This window comes from Typopeltis vanoorti, chromosome 18 (genome assembly GCF_054136105.1).
Source record: "Typopeltis vanoorti isolate ZY-2024b chromosome 18, IOZ_Tvanoo_1.0, whole genome shotgun sequence".
Classification (NCBI taxonomy): Eukaryota; Metazoa; Arthropoda; class Arachnida; order Uropygi; family Thelyphonidae; genus Typopeltis; species Typopeltis vanoorti.
Window position 1 is genome coordinate 55,067,008 of NC_143566.1, and position 19,762 is coordinate 55,086,769.

General features: G+C 36.5%; 1 protein-coding gene across 1 annotated transcript in view; it reads right to left on the reverse strand.

Moving 5' to 3' along the window:
• Positions 1–19,762, reverse strand: part of LOC150096673 (twitchin-like) — a 2,440,784-nt gene that overhangs the window by 2,267,653 nt on the left and 153,369 nt on the right. Inside the window, exon 9 of the mRNA XM_090408679.1 lies at positions 15,841–16,123. Within this exon, the coding sequence (XP_090264805.1) occupies positions 15,841–16,123 (283 nt within the window). The remainder of the gene's footprint in view (positions 1–15,840; positions 16,124–19,762) is intronic.

The following is a 19,762-nucleotide window of genomic DNA, read 5'->3' on the forward strand; positions in this document are numbered from 1 at the left end:
AGTGGAGGTGAATAGTCTATTACAGAACCTTAATGTGAATACATCTGTGGGATTGGATGATATACCGGCACGGGTCTTGCATGAAGCGGCTAAGGAATTATCAGTGCGCTTGACCGTGTTGTTTAATCTGAGTCTCGGGTCTGGTTTAGTCCCGAAGGCGTGGAAAGAGGAGAAAATAGTTTCACTGCATAAAGGAGGATCCAAGACTATGGTTGCAAATTACCGACCGATCAGCATATCAGGAGTCGTTGTCAAGGTCTTAGAGAAAGTAGTCAAGAGAAAAATACAAGAATGGATTGATGAAAATGAGATACTGTACAGGGGACAGCATGGCTTTGTAAAGGGTAGATCATGCTTCAGTAACTTGCTCAAGTTTTATAACAAGGTGACGGCTGAACTGGATAAGGGAAATGGGTTTACAGTGATACTGCTGGACCTGGCAAAGGCATTTGACAGGATACCACATGGAATTCTAATCCGTAAACTACAACATATGGGAATGGATATAGGGTTGGCGAGATGGATAGGTGGGTGGTTGATGGAGAGATATCAAAGAGTGGTTTATTCAGGAGTGGAGTCCAAAAGACGGCCTGTGACTAGTGGTGTGCCGCAGGGTTCTGTTCTTGGACCACTGCTGTTTAATCTGTTCATTAACGATATAGGGAAGGATCTAAGTGGAACAGTTCATTTGGTCGGTGATGATGCAAAGTTGGGGAGGGCGATAGTGAATGCAGAAGATGTCAAAGTCTTGCAGGATGACTTAGATAGATTGGAGTTCTGGGCTAAGGAGAATGGATGTCAATTTAATGTGACAAAATGTAAGGTTATGCATTTTGGGGTGAAAAGATTAGCAGCAGTATACCACATGGGTGGAATTGTACTCCAAGAGATTGATGACGCCAGGGACTTGGGAGTGTTGGTGGATAGGGAGATGAAGTTTAGGGGGCACATTGAGAAAGTAGCTAAATCAGCTCATCAACTCACTTGGTTGTTGAAAAATACCTTAACGAGCAGAGACAAGCAAGTTATTATACCTCTGTACTGAGCCTTGATAAGACCTCATCTTGACTACTGTGCCTAGATTTGGTCACCTCGGTTCCTTCTTGATGGGGAGGAGGTGGAGAGAATCCAGAGGCGAGTGACTAAGATGATAGCAGGTCTATGGAATGAACCATATGAGAACAGGTTGAAGATTTGTGGGTTACAGAAACTGGTTGATAGGCGGAAAAGGGGAGATATGATTGAGGCATTCAAATTGCTAAAAGGATTCTATAAGATTAATTCAGAGGACATTTTTGAGATCAGGACTGGTGGTGGGAGAACTAGAGGAAACCTATGGAAGCTGGGCAAGAGTGTGGTTAGCAGTGGTGTTAGAGTGGTAAATGAGTGGAAAAGTGAGCGAGTTCAAGGCAAGGCAAGGATATGATAGATACATCTATGATAGATACTGTGAGAATGTCATATAGTTGTGTGGATATGATGTTTAGGGCCTCCCTCGATGAGTCTAAGGACTCCCTGGAGTAGCCCAAAAATAATAATAACAATAATAATAATATATATATATATATATATATATGGAAAGAATTTCAAGAGAATGGAGGAAAAACAAAATTATAGGAATTAAAATAAGAAATAAAGAATTAACCAGTCTATTGTATGCTGACGATCAAGTTATTTTTGCTGAAAATGAAAACCAATTACAGAAAAATCTACACGTATTGAACAAAACAATAGAACAGTATGGCATGAAGATCTCAAGAAATAAAACGAAATCTACAGCATTTCAAGGTAAAGAAATTAAAAGATGTGCAAACTAGTAATCCACAACTAAGTAATAGGACAAGTCAACAAATTTAAATATCTAGGAAATTGCATAAGCCCCAATGGAGAAATTGACATTGCATATAAAAAGCAAAAATTTCTAGTAGTCATTGGAACTTTGAATAGATACTTCAGTAAACAGATGTCTAGAACAACCCCAAATAAAACTATATAAAATAATAGCCAAGCCAATTCTGAAATTTGGCAGTGAAACATGGACTTGGGGAAAATGAGATAAAAGACAAGTGGAAGCTGCAGAAATGAAGTTCCTAAGACCATTCATAGACTATAAAAGAATAGACAAGATAAGAAACGAAGAAATAAGAAAACAGTTATCCATAATTAACATAACAGATGACATCACAAACTATAGAATGAACTGAAAAAACCACATAGAAAGAACGAATGAGGACAGATGGCCAAATATTGCCTGAAAATATAAACTGAAGGGACATAGAGCAAGAGGAGATGGGCAGAAGATTTTTTAAACCCTTGAAAATGTTACAGGCAAACAATTGCCTAATATGGGAAGTCAAGAAGAAGAAGAAGATGTATAAGTGGAAGAGCATGAAGATAAGTAAAATATTCTGGGACACTCCAGCATTGCTAGGAAAATCTGAATAAAGGAAACCCTCACAACATGTAGTGCATGACCAGAGGGGGAAACAGTGACTCACTCATAAAGCGTAGAATTCTACCAGATCATATGATAATAGATTGGCAAAGAAGGAAGTGACTATATCAGATCTGATCAAATACTCTGTAAATGTCAAGAGCAACCACACAAGTTTCTCCAAACCTTTCCATGGTTTGTGTTCAAAGATAGCTAGATCTGTTATGAAGTGGGAGTGGAAAAGTCCTTATTAATGATTACTAATTAATCTGTGGACCTCAAAGAAGCATGGAAGAAGTTCTGTCAATAAGCATCTAAACTGATTATAAGAGAATCAAAGTGAAGTCAATGGAATGATAGTCTGGGGATTGATTTTTATCTCCCTTTTTTGAATGAGCCAGATATTGGTTTGCTTCCATACCTTTTGATTGATCCAGACAAGTATGACAGCTTGTAAAGACAATGCAGGATGGATATTGTCTTTACAATATATATATATATATATATATATATAAATATATATATATAAATATATATAAATATATATATATATATAAATATATATATATATATAAATATATATATATATATATATATATATATATATATATATATATATTATTATTATTATTACCATTGAGTCAATAGACTCATCATGAGAGGTCCATTCAACCAGTAACATGTCTATCATAATGAACTCAAAAGTTATTTACACTCCCTTCAATACACTCCCTGCACTGTGGAGCACATTGCTGTATGTGCTCCAGCAATACATTCCACTCACCAACAACTCTCCACATAAAAAATCTACTCCTGACACTCTTCTTCACTGCATCTTTATACAACTTCCAAGGATAGCCTCTTGTTCTTCCCATCTTAACATCCAGTAGATTTATAATTCCTTCTGTATTAATCTGATAATATCCCTTAACTAATTTGAAGATTTCTATCATTTCTTCTCATTTCTATATTACTAAAGGTGGAGTGAGCTCTGATCACTTTCCTTAGTATTTCCCCTAATGCAAAGCACATCCCCTTGCGGAGATGTATGATGGCATGCATTAAAGGCAAGGGCCACTACCCCAGACCAGTTTCAACCTTTATTGAGGTCTCGTCAGTGGGAGTAAGACCTAGAAATGCCAAGGTTGAAGTAATGCAGAGCTTATAAATTTTACCTAAACAAGTTGCCACAAGGTGCTTTGACCTCTGCAAGGGGATGTGCTTTGCATTAGGGGAAATACTAAGGAAAGTGATCAGATCTTACTCCACCTTTACTACGAGTTGCCTCAAATTTGAACTATGTTCAGGTGCAAACTTGACTTACTTATCAGTTCACTTACTTGGGAAAAAGGATTTATTTATTTATTTATTCGTAAATAAATTTTTTTTCTCCCCGTCTCTATTGGGGCGAGTTGAGCCCATCATGGGGGGTTAAGTATTTATGGCTGTAGATCCGTGTGTGTGTGTGTTCACGGGGCCGGTTTGACTGCTTGCGGGATGAAAAACACCAGATAAACTGGCAGAAAACACTCTACTGCCAAGACCGGCTAACTTGTCTATGGCTGAGGAAGATCCTCAAATTCCTCACGCCTTCGACGGGAATTGAACCTTGGACACTCCTTGCCCAGTCATATAGTTGCGAAGTGCACAGCCACTAGGCTAACCGCGCATGGGAAAAGGATTAAAACCTAGCTTATAAAATTGCTTGGTATCTTTAACATAGTATATACCCAAGGTAAAAAACTTTCTATATGTATATATCGCATTTTTTGGACCATAAGATGCACCTTTTAACATAGAAAAATTAACTGAAAATTGGGGTGCGTCTTATGGTCTGAAGGTAACATTAAAATATGAATCTTTACACTATACCGAAGCTGTTAGCGAAGTTCAATTACTGGCACAGTGTGTTAATAAAATTAGTAAGTATGCCACTGAAGGTAGGTACCTAAGTTTTCTCACTGCATGTGGGTGAATCACCGATTTAGAGTGTCAATAGTCATTAGTGTGTAAACATGTGTGCTTTTGTATGGTTCATTTGAATTATTTTTTATAAGTCGTTAAAATTTTTATCTTAAAATTAGAAAAAATGACCGTAAAACAAAAAAACTTTCATATAACGTGAGTTATAAATTAAATGTGATAAATTATGCAAAACAATATGGAAACAGAGCAGCAGAAACACATTTTGGTCCACCACCAACAGAAAAAATGGTTCTTGAGGGGAGAAAACAAGAGGAACAATTAAAACTGCTATGTAAACACAAGAAAACATTCCGTTCGCACCTAGAAAAATGGCCAGAATTAGAAGTACAAATGAAAATTTGGGTAACAAATCATCGAAACATGGGAATATCTGTTTCTACATAAATGATAATTTTTGAGGCGAAACGATGGCCAAACTGCTAATGGAATTTTAGATTTTACCAGATCACCGTCTTGGTGCTTTAGATCTATGAAAAGGCACGGGTTATGCATGCGTACAAAAACCACTCTAGCCCAGAAAATGCTGGCTGACTATGAAGCTAAAATTATACAATTCCATATATTTGTCATCTCAGCAAGAAGGAAATTTAACTATGAACTTAATCAAATTGCGAACATGGATGAAGTGCCTCTAACTTTTGATGTTCCTTCAAATAAGACAGTAGATTCAAAAGGCACCAAATCAATAGTGATCAAAACAACAAGTCAAAAAAACTCACTACACTGTAGTTTTAGCTTGTTACACCGGACGGAACAAAACTACCCCCCCCCATGTTAATCTTCAGGAGAAAAACGTTACTGAGAGATGAAATTCCTCGTCACATTATTATCCACGTTCAAGATAAAGGCTAGATGGGCGAAACAGGAATGAAATTATGGATACAAAAGATGTGGGCAAAACATCCAGGTGTGTTGTTTAAAAAGCCTACGATGTTAGTGTGGGATCAATTCAGAGCGCATAAAACAGAATCAACAAAGAAGCTTCTAAAAGAAATTAATACAGAATTAGCTGTCATTCCTGGAGTTCTTACAAGTGAATTACAACCCTTGGATAGATCTATTAATAAACCATTCAAAAATTTTATGCGGAAAGAGTGGAACAAATGGATTGCAAGGCCAAATCACGATGTTACAGCAACAGGACATACGAAACAGCTAACAATTTCAGAAGTATGTACCTGGGTGAAAAATTCATGGGAAGCTGTGAAAGAAGAGACGATTATAAAATCATTTAAGAAATGCGGGATAAGTAATGCGATGGATGGCACCGAAGATGACGCAGTTTTTGAAGGGAGAGACAACAGTAGTTCAGACAAAAGTAACACAAACAGTGACATTAATGAGATGAGTGATAATACCGAGAGTGAAGATGAACTGAATATTGCTAATACAAATGATTGTAACAATAAATAAAAATTAAGTAAGAATTTGTTAATATGTTTATATAATAAAATATTTTTTTCTAAAAATCGTCTCATAAATTTGGGGTGCGTTTTATCATCCGGTGTGTCTTATTGTCCGAAAAATACGGTGTGTGTATATATATATATATATATATATATATTTGAATTCTGTTAAAGATTAAGAATAAGATAAGAAAGTTATCTGTAAAGAACAGAGATAATGTCAATGTTCATTACATTACAGAAAAAATTTAAATAGGGATGGGATAGATGAAATAAGAATGAAAACAGAACGCTAAGAGATTTTTCTTTTAGTCTATAATATGCTGGACGTGGTATTATTTGGAGTCTCTGTAGTGCAATGGGAAGACCAGTAGAACACTGCATCCTTTAGTTGGAAAAGACATAAGTTCAATTCTCATCAAATGAGAGAGGAATATTTATTATTATTATTAACATTTGACCTCCATGGGGTCAGAGACTCATCGTAGGAGGTACATACTATTGCACACATTGCTCATCCAACCGTGCATTAAAATGATTCAATGCACTCTCCACCAACCACTCTCCATGTATGTTCTACCCCCTTCTCCCAGTCTATGAAAAATCTCATCTATGTCGACTCGACAACAACCCCTAACTAGCTTATATATCTCAATCATATCCCCCTCCCTCTTCCTCCTATATAAATACACCACTGTATATGCATCTCCCTTGTCCAAGGTATTTGTCACCTTGTTATGGTACATAAGTAAGTTAGTGAAACATGATCTCCCCTTAACAAAACCCATGCTGATAACCACAGAGAATACTGCTTTTATCAACCCTTTTCTGTATCTTATTTCTCATCAATCTCTCCAGTAACTTCCCTACAACTCCAGACTGGCCTATAATTTGAAGCTACATTTATATTGGCATTTTCAACTGAAGGTGAGTTAGCTGATCTCATATGGAAGTAGCAGGCTTTTTTTCTCCCAGAAACTAAGGTTTTTTCATCCTGTGCACAGGCAAACTGGCCATGAGAACACATGCAATTCATAGACAAAAAATACTGTTGTTGATGATGACGGTTGGTAGATGGCATTAATGTTAGTAATATTGTAGTAGAAGAATTAAACAATAGAGTAGACATTGAGATGTATGTAGCAAAGTGGAGTAGAGTGCCCTTTCGCACTAAGTCCTTGGACTTCCTGGAGGTGTCACATAATAATAATAATAATAATAATAATACCAATAAATTACCAACATTGAAAGCAAATCCTTTTATTTCATTTTGGATCTTTAAGTTAAATATGTTGAAAAAGAGAGCATAGACACACTACTCTGCAACTCTGTAGGTATAAATTATATATAAATATATTATTATTATTACCCCAAGACCTCATGGAGTCAAAGACTCATCTGGGAAGTCCTTTTATCACACACATCTCATCATACCATGTCTTAAACACACCCAAAACTCCTTGCAGACACCACACTCTCAGGCAAGGCATTCCAATCATTCACAACTCTGCACGAAAAAAACCTGACTCTCACTCCCCTACTCACACCCTCTTTATACAGTTTCCAGGGATGACCTCTGGTTCTCCCCTGATATCCCACTATTCTCTGTAGAACTTCTCCACTATTGATCCTATAACAACCCCTTACCAACTTGTAGGTCTCTATCATATCTCCCCTCTTCCTTCTCTCCACCAGACCTCTGCAAATTACATCTTCTCAATCTTTCCTCATACTCAACATTCCAGAAGTCAGAAACAACCTTAGTCAGTCGCCTTTGGACCCTTTCCAACATCTCCTCATCCTTCTGAAAACCAGGTAACCAAATCTGGGTACAATAGTCCATGTGTGGCCTAATCAAAGCCTTATACAATGGAACAAGAATCTCCCTACTTCTACACGTCAGTGTCCTCCGCATCATACCCAGAAACATTTGTGTTGTCTTCACAATTTTGGCGATGTGTCCCCTAAATTTTAGATCCTTATCCACTATCACCCCAGATCTCTTATTTCCTCTACCTCCAAAAATATATTCTCACAAAGCATAAATTCTGCATCCCATCTTTGTTTTCCAAATTTTAAAACCTTACATTTTGCAACATTGAACTCACATCCCCATTTTGCCCAATCGCTCAATTTATTCAAGTCTTCTTGCAAAGCCACAACATCTTCACTACTCTTTATGGTTCAGCCAAACTTTGCATCATCTGCAAACAACTGAATATCTCCATCCAAATCTTCGCCAATATCATTAATATACACATTAAATAGTAATGGTCCTAAAACAGACCCGTGAGGCACTCCACTAGTGACTTTCCTTTTCCTGGATATCGCACCCTGTTACACAACTTGTTGATACCTATCAGAGAGCCAGTCTCCAATCCAATGCACTAATCTAATATCCAACCCCATATGCTCTAGTTTGACTGACAACCTATTTATGAGGTACTCAATCAAAAGCCTTTGCGAAATCCAAGTATATTACTGTGTATCCTTCTCCTCTGTCCAAGGAAGCAGTCACTTTATTGTAATAAGTAAGTAGATTACTAAAACATGAACTCCCTTTAGCAAATCCATGCTGTCCATCAAAGATAATACCATTGTTGCCAACCCAACTCTGGATCCTAGTTCTCACAAGCTTCTCCAACAACTTAATCACAACACCTGACACACAGATTGGCCTATAGTTTGATGCTTGAGTTCGATCACCTCCTTTATGAAGTGGCACAATCTTGCCCTCCTTAGGAACTTGACCAAGTGCAAGACTCGTATTAAAAAAATATGTCAAGGCAGGTGTCAACTCTCTGGCACTTTCCTTCAGAATATGCAGTGATATATTATCAAGTCTCACATCCTTGTTTACATCTAGTTTACTCAACACCCCAAACACCTCTTGCTCACTTACAGTCAGTCTCTCCTCCCCATCATCAACTGCTCTCAATCTCTACATGAAGTCACATTCACAAGATTGAAAGATCTTTATGAACTGCTCATTAAGTATCTCCACCACACATTCTGCAACAGCTGTCTTTATACCATTTTCTCGAATCAATGTCATCCTTCCATAATCATTCTTTCTTTTGCTGGCTACATATCGAAAGTACTCCCTAGGATTCTTTTTGGCTTCATTAGCTAACTGCTGTTCATACCTCTCTTTAGCTACTCGCACCAACCAAGTCATCCTCCTTGCCGGGTCTTTGTAGACCTCATGAAATTGGTTATTTCCACTTCTCTTATGCTGCCTCCACAATGCCCTTTTTCTCTGTATCGCATGCTTAATCTCTTTATTCGTCCATCTCACACCTACTTTATTTAACCTTCTCACCCTTGGAATACATTTAGATATTTCATCTACTAGATAGTTTTTAAAATTCCACAAGCTGCATTGATCTCTTTTCCAGCTAACTCCTCTTTCCATGCTACACCCATAAGCTGTCTCCTGAGCTCTTCATAATCACTCCCCTTGTAGTTCCACATACCCTGTTCTCAAAGGGGTCCTCGCACTGCTGGCAACCACCAAGGTAATCACCTCATGGTCACTCTCACCAAATTGGCCATGATATATATATAATTCATATATATATTAATCTAATTAACACATCACATGGACAGGGGAGATGCATTATGCAAAAGCTTTTGATATATATATATATATATATATATACATGGCACTACCAAAGCAACTCATGGTAGTGCCAGTCGAGGCAACTCATGGTAAAGGTGGATAAAGATCTGATCACTTTTCTTAGTATTTTCCCCTTAATGGAAAGCACATTCCCTTGCAGAGATGTATGATGCTAAACATTAATGGTCACCACCCATACCGGTTTCGACCTTTATTGAGGTCTCGTCAGTGGGAGCCAGACCTGAAAATGCTAAGGATGAAGAGGCAACTCGTGGCAAAGGTAGATAAAGGTCTGATCACTTTTCGAATGGCACTACCATGAGTTGCCTTGGACTTGCACTACTTCCAGGCACAAACTTGACTTTCTTGTCTGTTTGCTTACTTGGAAAATAGGATTAAAACCAAGTTTATATAAAATTACTTGGTATCTTGAATACATAATATGCCCAAGTTGAAAAACTTTCTACATCTATCTGTCATTATGAGATTTTATATTCATAAGGTCAAAGCACCTTGTAGCAATGGTAAAATACATATGAGCTCTGCATTACTTCATCCTTAGCATTTTCAGGTCTGGCTCCCACTGACGAGACCTCAATAAAGGTCGAAACCAGTATGGGTAGTGACCATTGCCTTTAATGTTTAGCATCATACATCTCTGCATTAAGGGGAAAATACTAAGAAAAGTAATCAGAGCTTTATCCACCTTTACCATGAGTTGCCTCGACTGGCACTACCATGAGTTGCCTTGGACTTGCACTACTTGCAGGTGCAAACTTTACTTTCTTGTCTGTTTGCTTAGATAGGATTTGTTAAACTGTGAATGAAATTTTTATATATATTTTGTTCTTCATTCACACAATATAAATTAAGAAATTGAATTTAGCTTTGTGATAACAGTCGTAGAAATAACCCCTGAAATCTTAAAAGTAAAATAAGTAAATCACAGTGAACTGGTTATGAACTAGAATCAGGCAAAAAAAAAAAAAAAAAAAAGTTTGTTTTAAGGTAAAAATTGTATTAATTTAATTAGTAATTCATTAATTACTATGGCTGTTACATCCAGCACGAAAATGGAAGATGATGAATTTTTTAAAATGGTGAACCCCCAACAGTTAATTCCCCAATTTTCAGGAGAAGAATCAGATGATGTGTTATCATATTTTACTTATGTTGAGAAACTCAGAGAAAAGGCAAATTGGACTGACTTTCAGTTACTAATGTTGCTTAGAAATAAATTAATAGGTAAAGCAAAGACATTCTTATATTCATCTCCAATACTTAGGGAAACATTTGAATATTCAAAATTTAAAGAGACTTTACTATCTCAATTCTGTAAACTGAGAAGTGTAGGACCTAATCTATGGAAGTTACAAAAGATTACACAGAAAATAAGGAGAATGTTATCGATTTCTACAATCGCCTGATAACTCTTTCTAACAGTCTAAATGTATGCAATGCAAATACGCCTCATTTGGATTGGGCGGTCTATCAGCAATTTCGTCAAGGTATTAAGCCAGAACTCAGAGAAACAGCTTATAAAAGGAAGATCACCACACTAGAAGAATGCCTGAACACTGTCAAAGAAAAGGAGCAAATGATTGGTGACATTTATCCCTCATCCAATACAGCTTTTGTCAACGTTGTGGATAAAATTAATATTCCCTTGGGCCAGTCTAAAGTTGCAGGGAAGAATAGTAAGGAAGAAGAGAAAAGAAAAGATACTGATGCAAATCCTATTAGTGTTAGTCACATGACTGTGAATGAAGATCAAACCAACAAGAAGTTGATGAAAGATGTACAGAGCTTAATTCACCAGGAAGTTCAGAAATTAAATCAACCTATTATGGATAGTCTTAATAAAGTGATGAAGCAATTGGCAACATTCACTCTTCAATCTAAGGAAGACCAAAACCCCACAACAGATAAGGTTGATAAAAGAATTAAATTGGAAGTAGAAAAGCAAAGTCAATGTATTTTAACAAATTTGAATGAATTAGTACAAGAAATGAAAAATATTAAACAACAAATATCATTTGTGTCTCAACCTCAGATGAAGAGAGAACATAGAGATCCTCCCAAATGCTATAATTGCAATAAAGTTGGACACCTTGCTAGAAATTGTTTTCTTAACAAAAGAAACTACTCTAACAAAAGCTGGGATTCAAAGTATGGACACATACCCCACAGAGGATATGATAGGATGCAAATACACCAAGGATCTAATGAACAATTGATGAGAATTAAGGGAGAAATCCTAGGTTATGAGTGTAATATTTTATTAGATACAGGATGCAATGCTTCAACTATTAGAAAGGACTATATCCAAGGTATAAGACATAAATTAAGAGATAATATTGCCAAACTTAGACAACCTGTAAGAATTACTTCTCTTTCAGATTCTAATTTTGTAGCATATGAAAAAGTTCATGCTAGAATCTACTTACCTGAATTTAAATTAAATGTCTGGCAAGATTTGCTTGTTATACTCTCAACCTCTAACATAAGCTCCCACATTATACTAGGGACAAATTTCTTGAAAAAGTATCAATTTTCCTGTAACTTCTCTAGAAAGGAAGAATCTTTAATGAACAGAAAGAGAAACATCAGAAGATGTAGTAATTATGTGTATGATAAGACAATGAGACAGAGAGAAGGATTTTGTATACCTGATAAAAAAATTGTTCCAGATAAGCTAGAGCTGTTTATAACTGAATCTGTGAAGGATAGTGATACTAATTCTGATGTGCACAATCAGCCTGAGACACAACTTGTCACTGACGAACCATCACAACAAGTAGTACCCAAACCTGAATCAGACGTTGCCACTAAAAATAAACTAACAGTTGAAGTTAATGTTGCTAAGGTAACCAATCTACATAATGGAACAAATCACCAAGTTGTGAGACAACTAAAACTCAATTCTAGTGATAGAGAACATGATTTCTACTCCAAAAGAACACTATTTAAGAGTTATTTAAGACCTATAGGAAAAAGTGTAAGACTTAAATCCTCCACTGAAAGGAACTTGTGTGAAAAATTTTTCTCAAAAGAAAAATTTTTCAGAGGAAGGGTGAGCCTTTGTTAAACTGTGAATGAAATTTTTATGTATATTTTGTTCTTCATTCACATTTAACATAACCTATCATGTATTAAGCATGACTTGTTTAAAAATTATTTGTTAATCCTTTGCTTAAGAATTATTTTTCATGTATTATTCTTGAATTTCATCAGCTATTATTTGATTAAATAATTTTAAGGTATATTTTACTATTGGAAGGACCCAGTGATAAATATCATTTATCTTATTTACTTTATTCCTTCAATAATATTATGAGAAATTATATGTATATAATTTAATGTACCTTATATATATACTGTAACATATATTTTATTATTATTAATTGTAAATGAAATGAAGGAGAAAATTAAGTAACTGTAATATTTTATTAATGTTTTTCATTACTCAATGTAAAAGTATAGCCTTATGTAACATTAACGCGAATGTTTACGTTTTGTTCGTTGCCATGGAGAGAGAAATAAAATGGAACGTGCGTGGGTAGACTGTGAGCTTCGATAACGAGGAGAGAAGAAAAATATATGAGTGGTAATATGGGAGTAAAGGAGAGAGTTTTTTGAAGCGGGAAGAAGGAAGGATATAAGAAAGGGGGTGAAAGTAAATAAAAAGGACTGAAGGGCAGGAATTCAAGAGAGTAGTATTTAAAAGTGTGCTAAGACAAAGTGAAAACTTATAGATAGCTGAAAGTAAGGTCAGCAGTGGCATTAATAGGAATTTGGTGCCGTATCTGGATAATTAAAGGACTGGAAGGTTAATGAAGGATTCAGAATAGATCCAGTTAGCTTAGAATTACTACTTATTTCTATATTGCTTTTAGGAAGAATTGTACGGAGCTTAATTTGTTGTGAAGTAGTAAACAAGGATATCAATCTGCCCTATAGTTGCTGTCGAGAATTGTGAAGCGTGACAAATAATAATCTAATTATGACCTTGAAGAATTCTTTTTAAATGTGTTCCATAGGTGTAATAAATATAATTTGAAGATGTACTCACATTAAATCTGACGTGCTGAAGATTAATTCCGGTAAGGACAGTCATATTTTATTTGTTTCTGTGTATGAAGACTTGAGTGATAGTTCCAATTTTGCTCATTCTAACATTTACCGTGGCATATCGCCGAAGTTAGAAGTTAAAAATAATTTGCCTTGAAATAATATCTGCCGTGTTTAATGATATGATAAGTGCCAGCTGAGAGTTAAGTGTGGAGTATAACTGAGAAATATGAGCAAACTAATTAAACAAGAAATTCTGTTGTATTAATCTGAGTAAGGAATCTAGTAATTGAGAAAACTGTGAAACTTGTATGTGAAGATTTTGAAGACTGAATTAATAAGAATGATTTGACCCAATGTACCAACTTAATTGTAATGTCTCATTTTAGAAGTGGAATTCATGTATTTATCATATAACCTTATATTAAATGTTTTGTCTTGTTAATTTCAATACTGTGTTTGCCTAATTCTTTTTTATTGCACCGTTCATAAATAATTCGAATCTAGCAGGAGCCTCAAGTGAAAAATATTGAATTCGGCCTGAATGAGTAAGGAGACTGCTAATTTAATTGAAAATTGATTCTACTATTTTATATAGACTAATCTAAATATAGGGTGGCGCAGTATAAATATAAATTTCTCTATATTTGTATTAGTGATCAATTGGCAATTAATAGATTTTATTAATAAGAATACATTACAACAAAATGGCAGATTCAAAACTAGGATGTACGTTCCAACAATTTGACAAAATATCACCACGTATCATAAGAGACTGTTCCAGGGAATAGGCAGTAGCATTGGCATGCCTATTTAATAAGAGTCTTGCAATAGCACAGGTTCCAAGGGAGTGGAAGGAGGGTAAAATTGTTCTACTGCATAAAGGTGATGATAAGGCTGTAGATTCAAAGGCCAATCTCCATATCAGGAGTTTTTGTGAAGGTACTGGAGAGATTGTTGAGAAGTGGGATACAGTATTTTCTGTGATAATTATAGATTTGTTAAAGGGAGATCATGTTTCACTAACTTACTAATGCACTATAACAAGGTGACAAATACCTTGGACAGGGGAGATGCATATACAATGGTGTACTTGGGTTATGCAAAAGCTTTTGATAGACTGCCACACGACAAGCTTACATAAATGGAGACACATAGGATCAGATAACAAACTTCTGAGTTGGATCAGTGACTGGCTGTCAGATAGGTATCAGAATGTTGTATATGGATGTGCAGTATTCCGAAAGAGCAAAGTCACTAGTGGTGTACCACAGGGGCAGTTTAGGGACCACTTAAGTTGTTGTTTAATTTGTATGTTATTGATAATAGGTTGGGTTTAACTAGTGATATGCAGCTGTTTGCAGACAATGCAAAACTGGAGAGAGCAATGCAAAGGTAAGCAGATGTTATGACCTTACAAGATGACCTGAATAGATTGCATGAATGGGGAAGTAAGTGGAATTATCAGTTCAAATGTTGCAAAGTAAAAGGTTTTGAGATTTGGTAAGCAACAATGGGATGCGAAGTATACACTTGGTGGGAAAACTTTAAAGCTAGTGGTGGCGATGAGAGATGTAGGAATGATAGTGGACAAGGATCTATAATTCAGGTGCCACATTGCTCAAGATGTGAAGACATCACATTGGATAATGACAATGATGTTAAAGAATCTGACATGTAGAAATAGAGAGGTTATGATGCCATTGTATAAGGTCATGATCAGGCCTCACATGGAATATTGTGCACAGATTTGGTCACTGGGTTTTCATGGTGATGAGGATATTGGAAAGGGTCCAGAGAAGATTCAATAGGTGGTCAGTGGTCTTTGGAATGTGAAATATGAAGACAGATTGAGAGAATGTAAGTTGCAAAGCCTCGTGAATAGGAGGAAGATGGAGGGAATACAATTGTGACATATAAACTAGTCAGGGGTTGTTATCAGGTTGATATGGAAGAGATTTTTCATAGAATGGGGGGGGGGGGGGGAAGAAGAAGAGGCCATCGCTGGAAACTGTATACGGAGGATGTGATCAGAGGAGTGAGAAGATGGTTTTTTGTATGGAGAGTGCTTGGTGAGTCGAATGCATTGCCTGAGTGTGTTGTGAATGTAGATACATTGAATCAGTTTAAAGCACTGTTGGATGAAAATTGTGTGCAACATTGTGTACCTCCCACACTGAGTCTCTGACTCCATGGAGGTCAAATATTAACAATAATAATAATAATAGTGAACTGTACAACATGTTCATTCATTCTGAATATTAAGGAATTCAGGATAATGTTTATGATGAGAACTTTCCCTCATAATAAAAAGTACATACCCTATTTCCTTTCTATCAGGAACTTTCTTTTCTGCTTCCTTTTTTTCTGGTTCTTTCTTAGATGGCTTACGTTCAAGTTCTCTTTTTTCTGGCTCTTTCTTCGAAGGTTTACGTTCAGGCTCTTTTTTTTCTGGTTCTTTCTTTTCTGGAACAACTTTTTTTTCTGGTTCTTTCTTTTCTGGAACATCTTTTTTTTCTGGTTCTTTCTTTTCTGGAACAACTTTTTTTTCTGGCTCTTTTTTCTCTGGAAACTTCTTCTGGGGTTCCTTTTCTTCTTTTTTTTCTAAATGTAAAACACATAGAAATGTTTCTGATATATTATATGCTGACATCAAACAATCTACATTTAATCTTAAAAATGCATCAAAATATACAATATCTTTTCAAAGGTACTAATATACTAATAAAGTTCGTGGGCTACAATACCTGGATATTATATGCAAAACAAAAACAGCAATCAATGTATAGAAACATCAGAATACAGGCAGCAGCTGAAATGTAAGTATAAATAAATGGTTTTCGAAGTTGCAAAGAGGTTTGATTATTTATCAGCATCCATAAGGATGAGAGGGTGCTAGTGAGCCAAGTGCTGTGGACGTGTCTAAGAACAGCACCTGATTGCAATAAGTTATTCAAGGAATAATTAAGTATATACGTGTAATTGTTTGAGTAAGAGTGGCTGTAAGCGTTGCACGTTACCGGTATTATTAGTGTGGGGAATTTTTCTTGGCTAAACTTAATTATGAAATCGTTATTATTAGACCTAGTAACCTGAAGGGGAAAAAAAAATGGCAGCGGTATTGTCATTCCATGACTTTAATTCAGTCGTTTAGTTAAGTGTGAGATCTGTTATATGTATTCTTTTGATTACATAAATAATTTGTGGATGTTTAGAGAAGATGAAAGAAGGGCGTGTGAGAAGTGTAATCTGAATGAGGAACTGATGAATGCAAATCAGAAATTGATGAAAGAAAGTGTTAGCAGCGAAATTGTCGCGAGTAAAATGAGTGCACGTTTGAAAGAAGGATGTGAGAAAGAGAGGCGTAAAAATGTTAAAAAATAAGTAAAAAAGAAAAAGAGCTATTTGAAAACCATGACAGATGTTAAAACTAAGGCAAGAGTGGTGGAAAGAAACAAAATTGAGAGAACGAATGAGACTAGAAATGGTGTGACAGAAATCGAAAGAGAAAAAAATCGAAAGAATGAATGATGGCGAAAGTTGGACGCATGTTGGACAGAAAGTATGGAAACAAAGAAAGATGAATGAGAGAGAAAGTGAGAAGAATGATAGCGAAAGTTGGACATGTGTTGGACCAAAAGTACAGAAACAAAGAAGGATGAATGAGAGTGAAAGTGGGAAGAGGAGGTCGAGAGTTAGAAAGATTGAATGATAGAGAGAATGTATCACAAGATTCGGAAGTTGAAATGGATTGGATGAGGCAAGAAATGAAATGGATGCAGAATGAAATTAAGAGAATTCAGGTCAAAACTATTACAATAAATAAATCATGATGGCATGAAAGAGTTACTGAAAGATGAGCGAGTGGCGTTGTATGACGACTCCATTATTAAAGGCGTGCTAGAGGATAGAATGCACAAGGTATGTTTTCCAGGCGGTAAAATGAGTAGAGTAATTGAAGCATTGCATATATAAGGTGGGAGCAAGCAAAAGAGTTAATAGTATTAATTGGTATGAATGATTTGAGAGAGGACAAAGAGCGTGTCAGAATGGATAAGAGGAGGCTGCTTGGAAGGATAGTAGATGACAGGAAGGGTAGTTAGTGTGTTGCCTAGGTATGACTGTGGTGAAATGAGCTGGAGAGCAAGGATTATGAATGACATGCTGGCTGAAATGTGTGAGGAGATGGAAGTACAGTTTGTTAATGTGTGGAATGAGTTTGAGGGACGCAGTGAGCTGTATGGAAGCGATGGACTGCATTTGAGTGGTTATGGTGTGAGCCGCTTGGAGAGACTGCTGCTGGAAGGTAGAGAAGTATATAGAGAGAATAAATGAGATCGAGAGGGGAGTGATGTGGAAGAGCAAGAAAGACAGGAGAGATTGAAGAAGTGGATATGAATGGGGAAGTGAGTGGTATGAGTATAGAAAATGAGAGAATGAGTGTTAAAGAGGAACAGGGAAATAGAGAGGCTCAGGGTGGACAGGGGTACACAGCGTAAGAAAGGTGGATCCTCCAAGAGGAGGTGAGAGCATGTGCAGGCAGGAAAGGAATGGGATGACCAGGGATCAAGAAGAAACAGTTGAAATTGAAAAGGGTTCTAAAATGAATAATGTGATCTCCCCAGTCGAGCATGGAGAGATCACATCGAGTGAGTGGTATCAGTGGAACTAGCTGTAGATCCAGAAATGAGCTGTTCAGTTTGTATATAAATGCTAGAAGTATAAGAAACAAGGCAGATGAAATGGTTGCAGTAATTGCGTCTGTTCACCCAAAGATTGTCGGAATAAGTAAGACATGGTTGGATGAGGATGACATCCTGACAGGAATAGAGATGGAAGGGTATGATGTGTTTTGTGAGGATAGAAGGGGTAAAAAGGGAGGGGGGGGGCTATTGATGATAGAGAAAGAGTTATGTCCATACAAAGTAGAGATGCAAGACAGAAATAGTGCCAGCGGTTTTGAGGCAGTACGGTGTGAAATAGAGGTGAATAGAATCAAATTCTTGGTAGGATGTTGTTATAGACCAAGTAATGTGGATGGTGGTGATAGTGAGATGTATAGTCAAATTAGCCAAGCAAATAAGAAAAGGGGTGATCATTATGGGTGATTTTAATTATGGCAATATAGGCTGGAATGAAGAGATAGCAACTGGAAGTAAAGAAAATGAGTTTCTTGAGTTTTTGAGGGATAACTACCTCAGACAGCATGTAACAGAGGGCACACGAGGATTAAGGGTCTTGGATTTGGTCATCTCATCAGCGGATGTAATTATAAATGAGGTGTCAAATCATCCACCAATTGGTGAGAGAGACCATGAGGCGATAACATGTGTGATTGCCACCAGTGTTTATACAGTTTATACAGTTTCCAGGGATGACCTCTGGTTCTCCCCTGTTCTCCCACTATTCTCTGTAGAACTTCTCCACCATTGATCCTATAACAACCCCTTACCAACTTGTAGGTCTCTATCGTACCTCCCCTCTTCCTTCTCTCCACCACACCTCTGCAAATTACATCTTCTCAATCTTTCCTCATACTCAACATTCCAGAAGTCAGAAACAACCTTAGTCAGTCACCTGTGGACCCGTTGCAACATCTACTCATCCTTCTGGAAACCAGGTAACCAAATCTAGGCACAATAGTCCATGCATGGCCTAATCAAAGACTTATACAACGGAACAAGAATCTCCCTACTTCTACATGTCAGTGTCCTCTGCATCATTCCCAGAAGCCTTTGTGTTGTCTTCACAATTTTGGCGATGTGTCCCCAAAATTTTAGATCCCTATCCACTATCACCCCCAGATCTCTTATTTCCTCTACCTCCAACAATATATTCTCAATTAGCATAAATTCTGCATCCCATCTTTGTTTTCCAAATTTTAAAACCTTACATTTTGCAACATTTGAACTTTGCATCATCTGCAAACAAATAAATATCTCCATCCAAATCTTCACCAATATCATTAATATACAAGTTATATAGTAATGACCCTAAACAGACTCCTGAGGCTTTCCACTAGTGACTTTCCTTTTCCTGGATATCGCACTCCAATACTCAACTTGTTGATACCTATCAGATTGCCAGTCTCCAAAGTGCACTAATCTAATATCCAACCCCATCTGCTCTAGTTTGACTGTCAACTTATCATGAGGTACGCTATCAAAAGCTTTTGCAAAATCCAAGTCCAAGGAAGCAGTCACTTTATTGTAATAAGTAAGTAGATTACTAAAACATGACCTC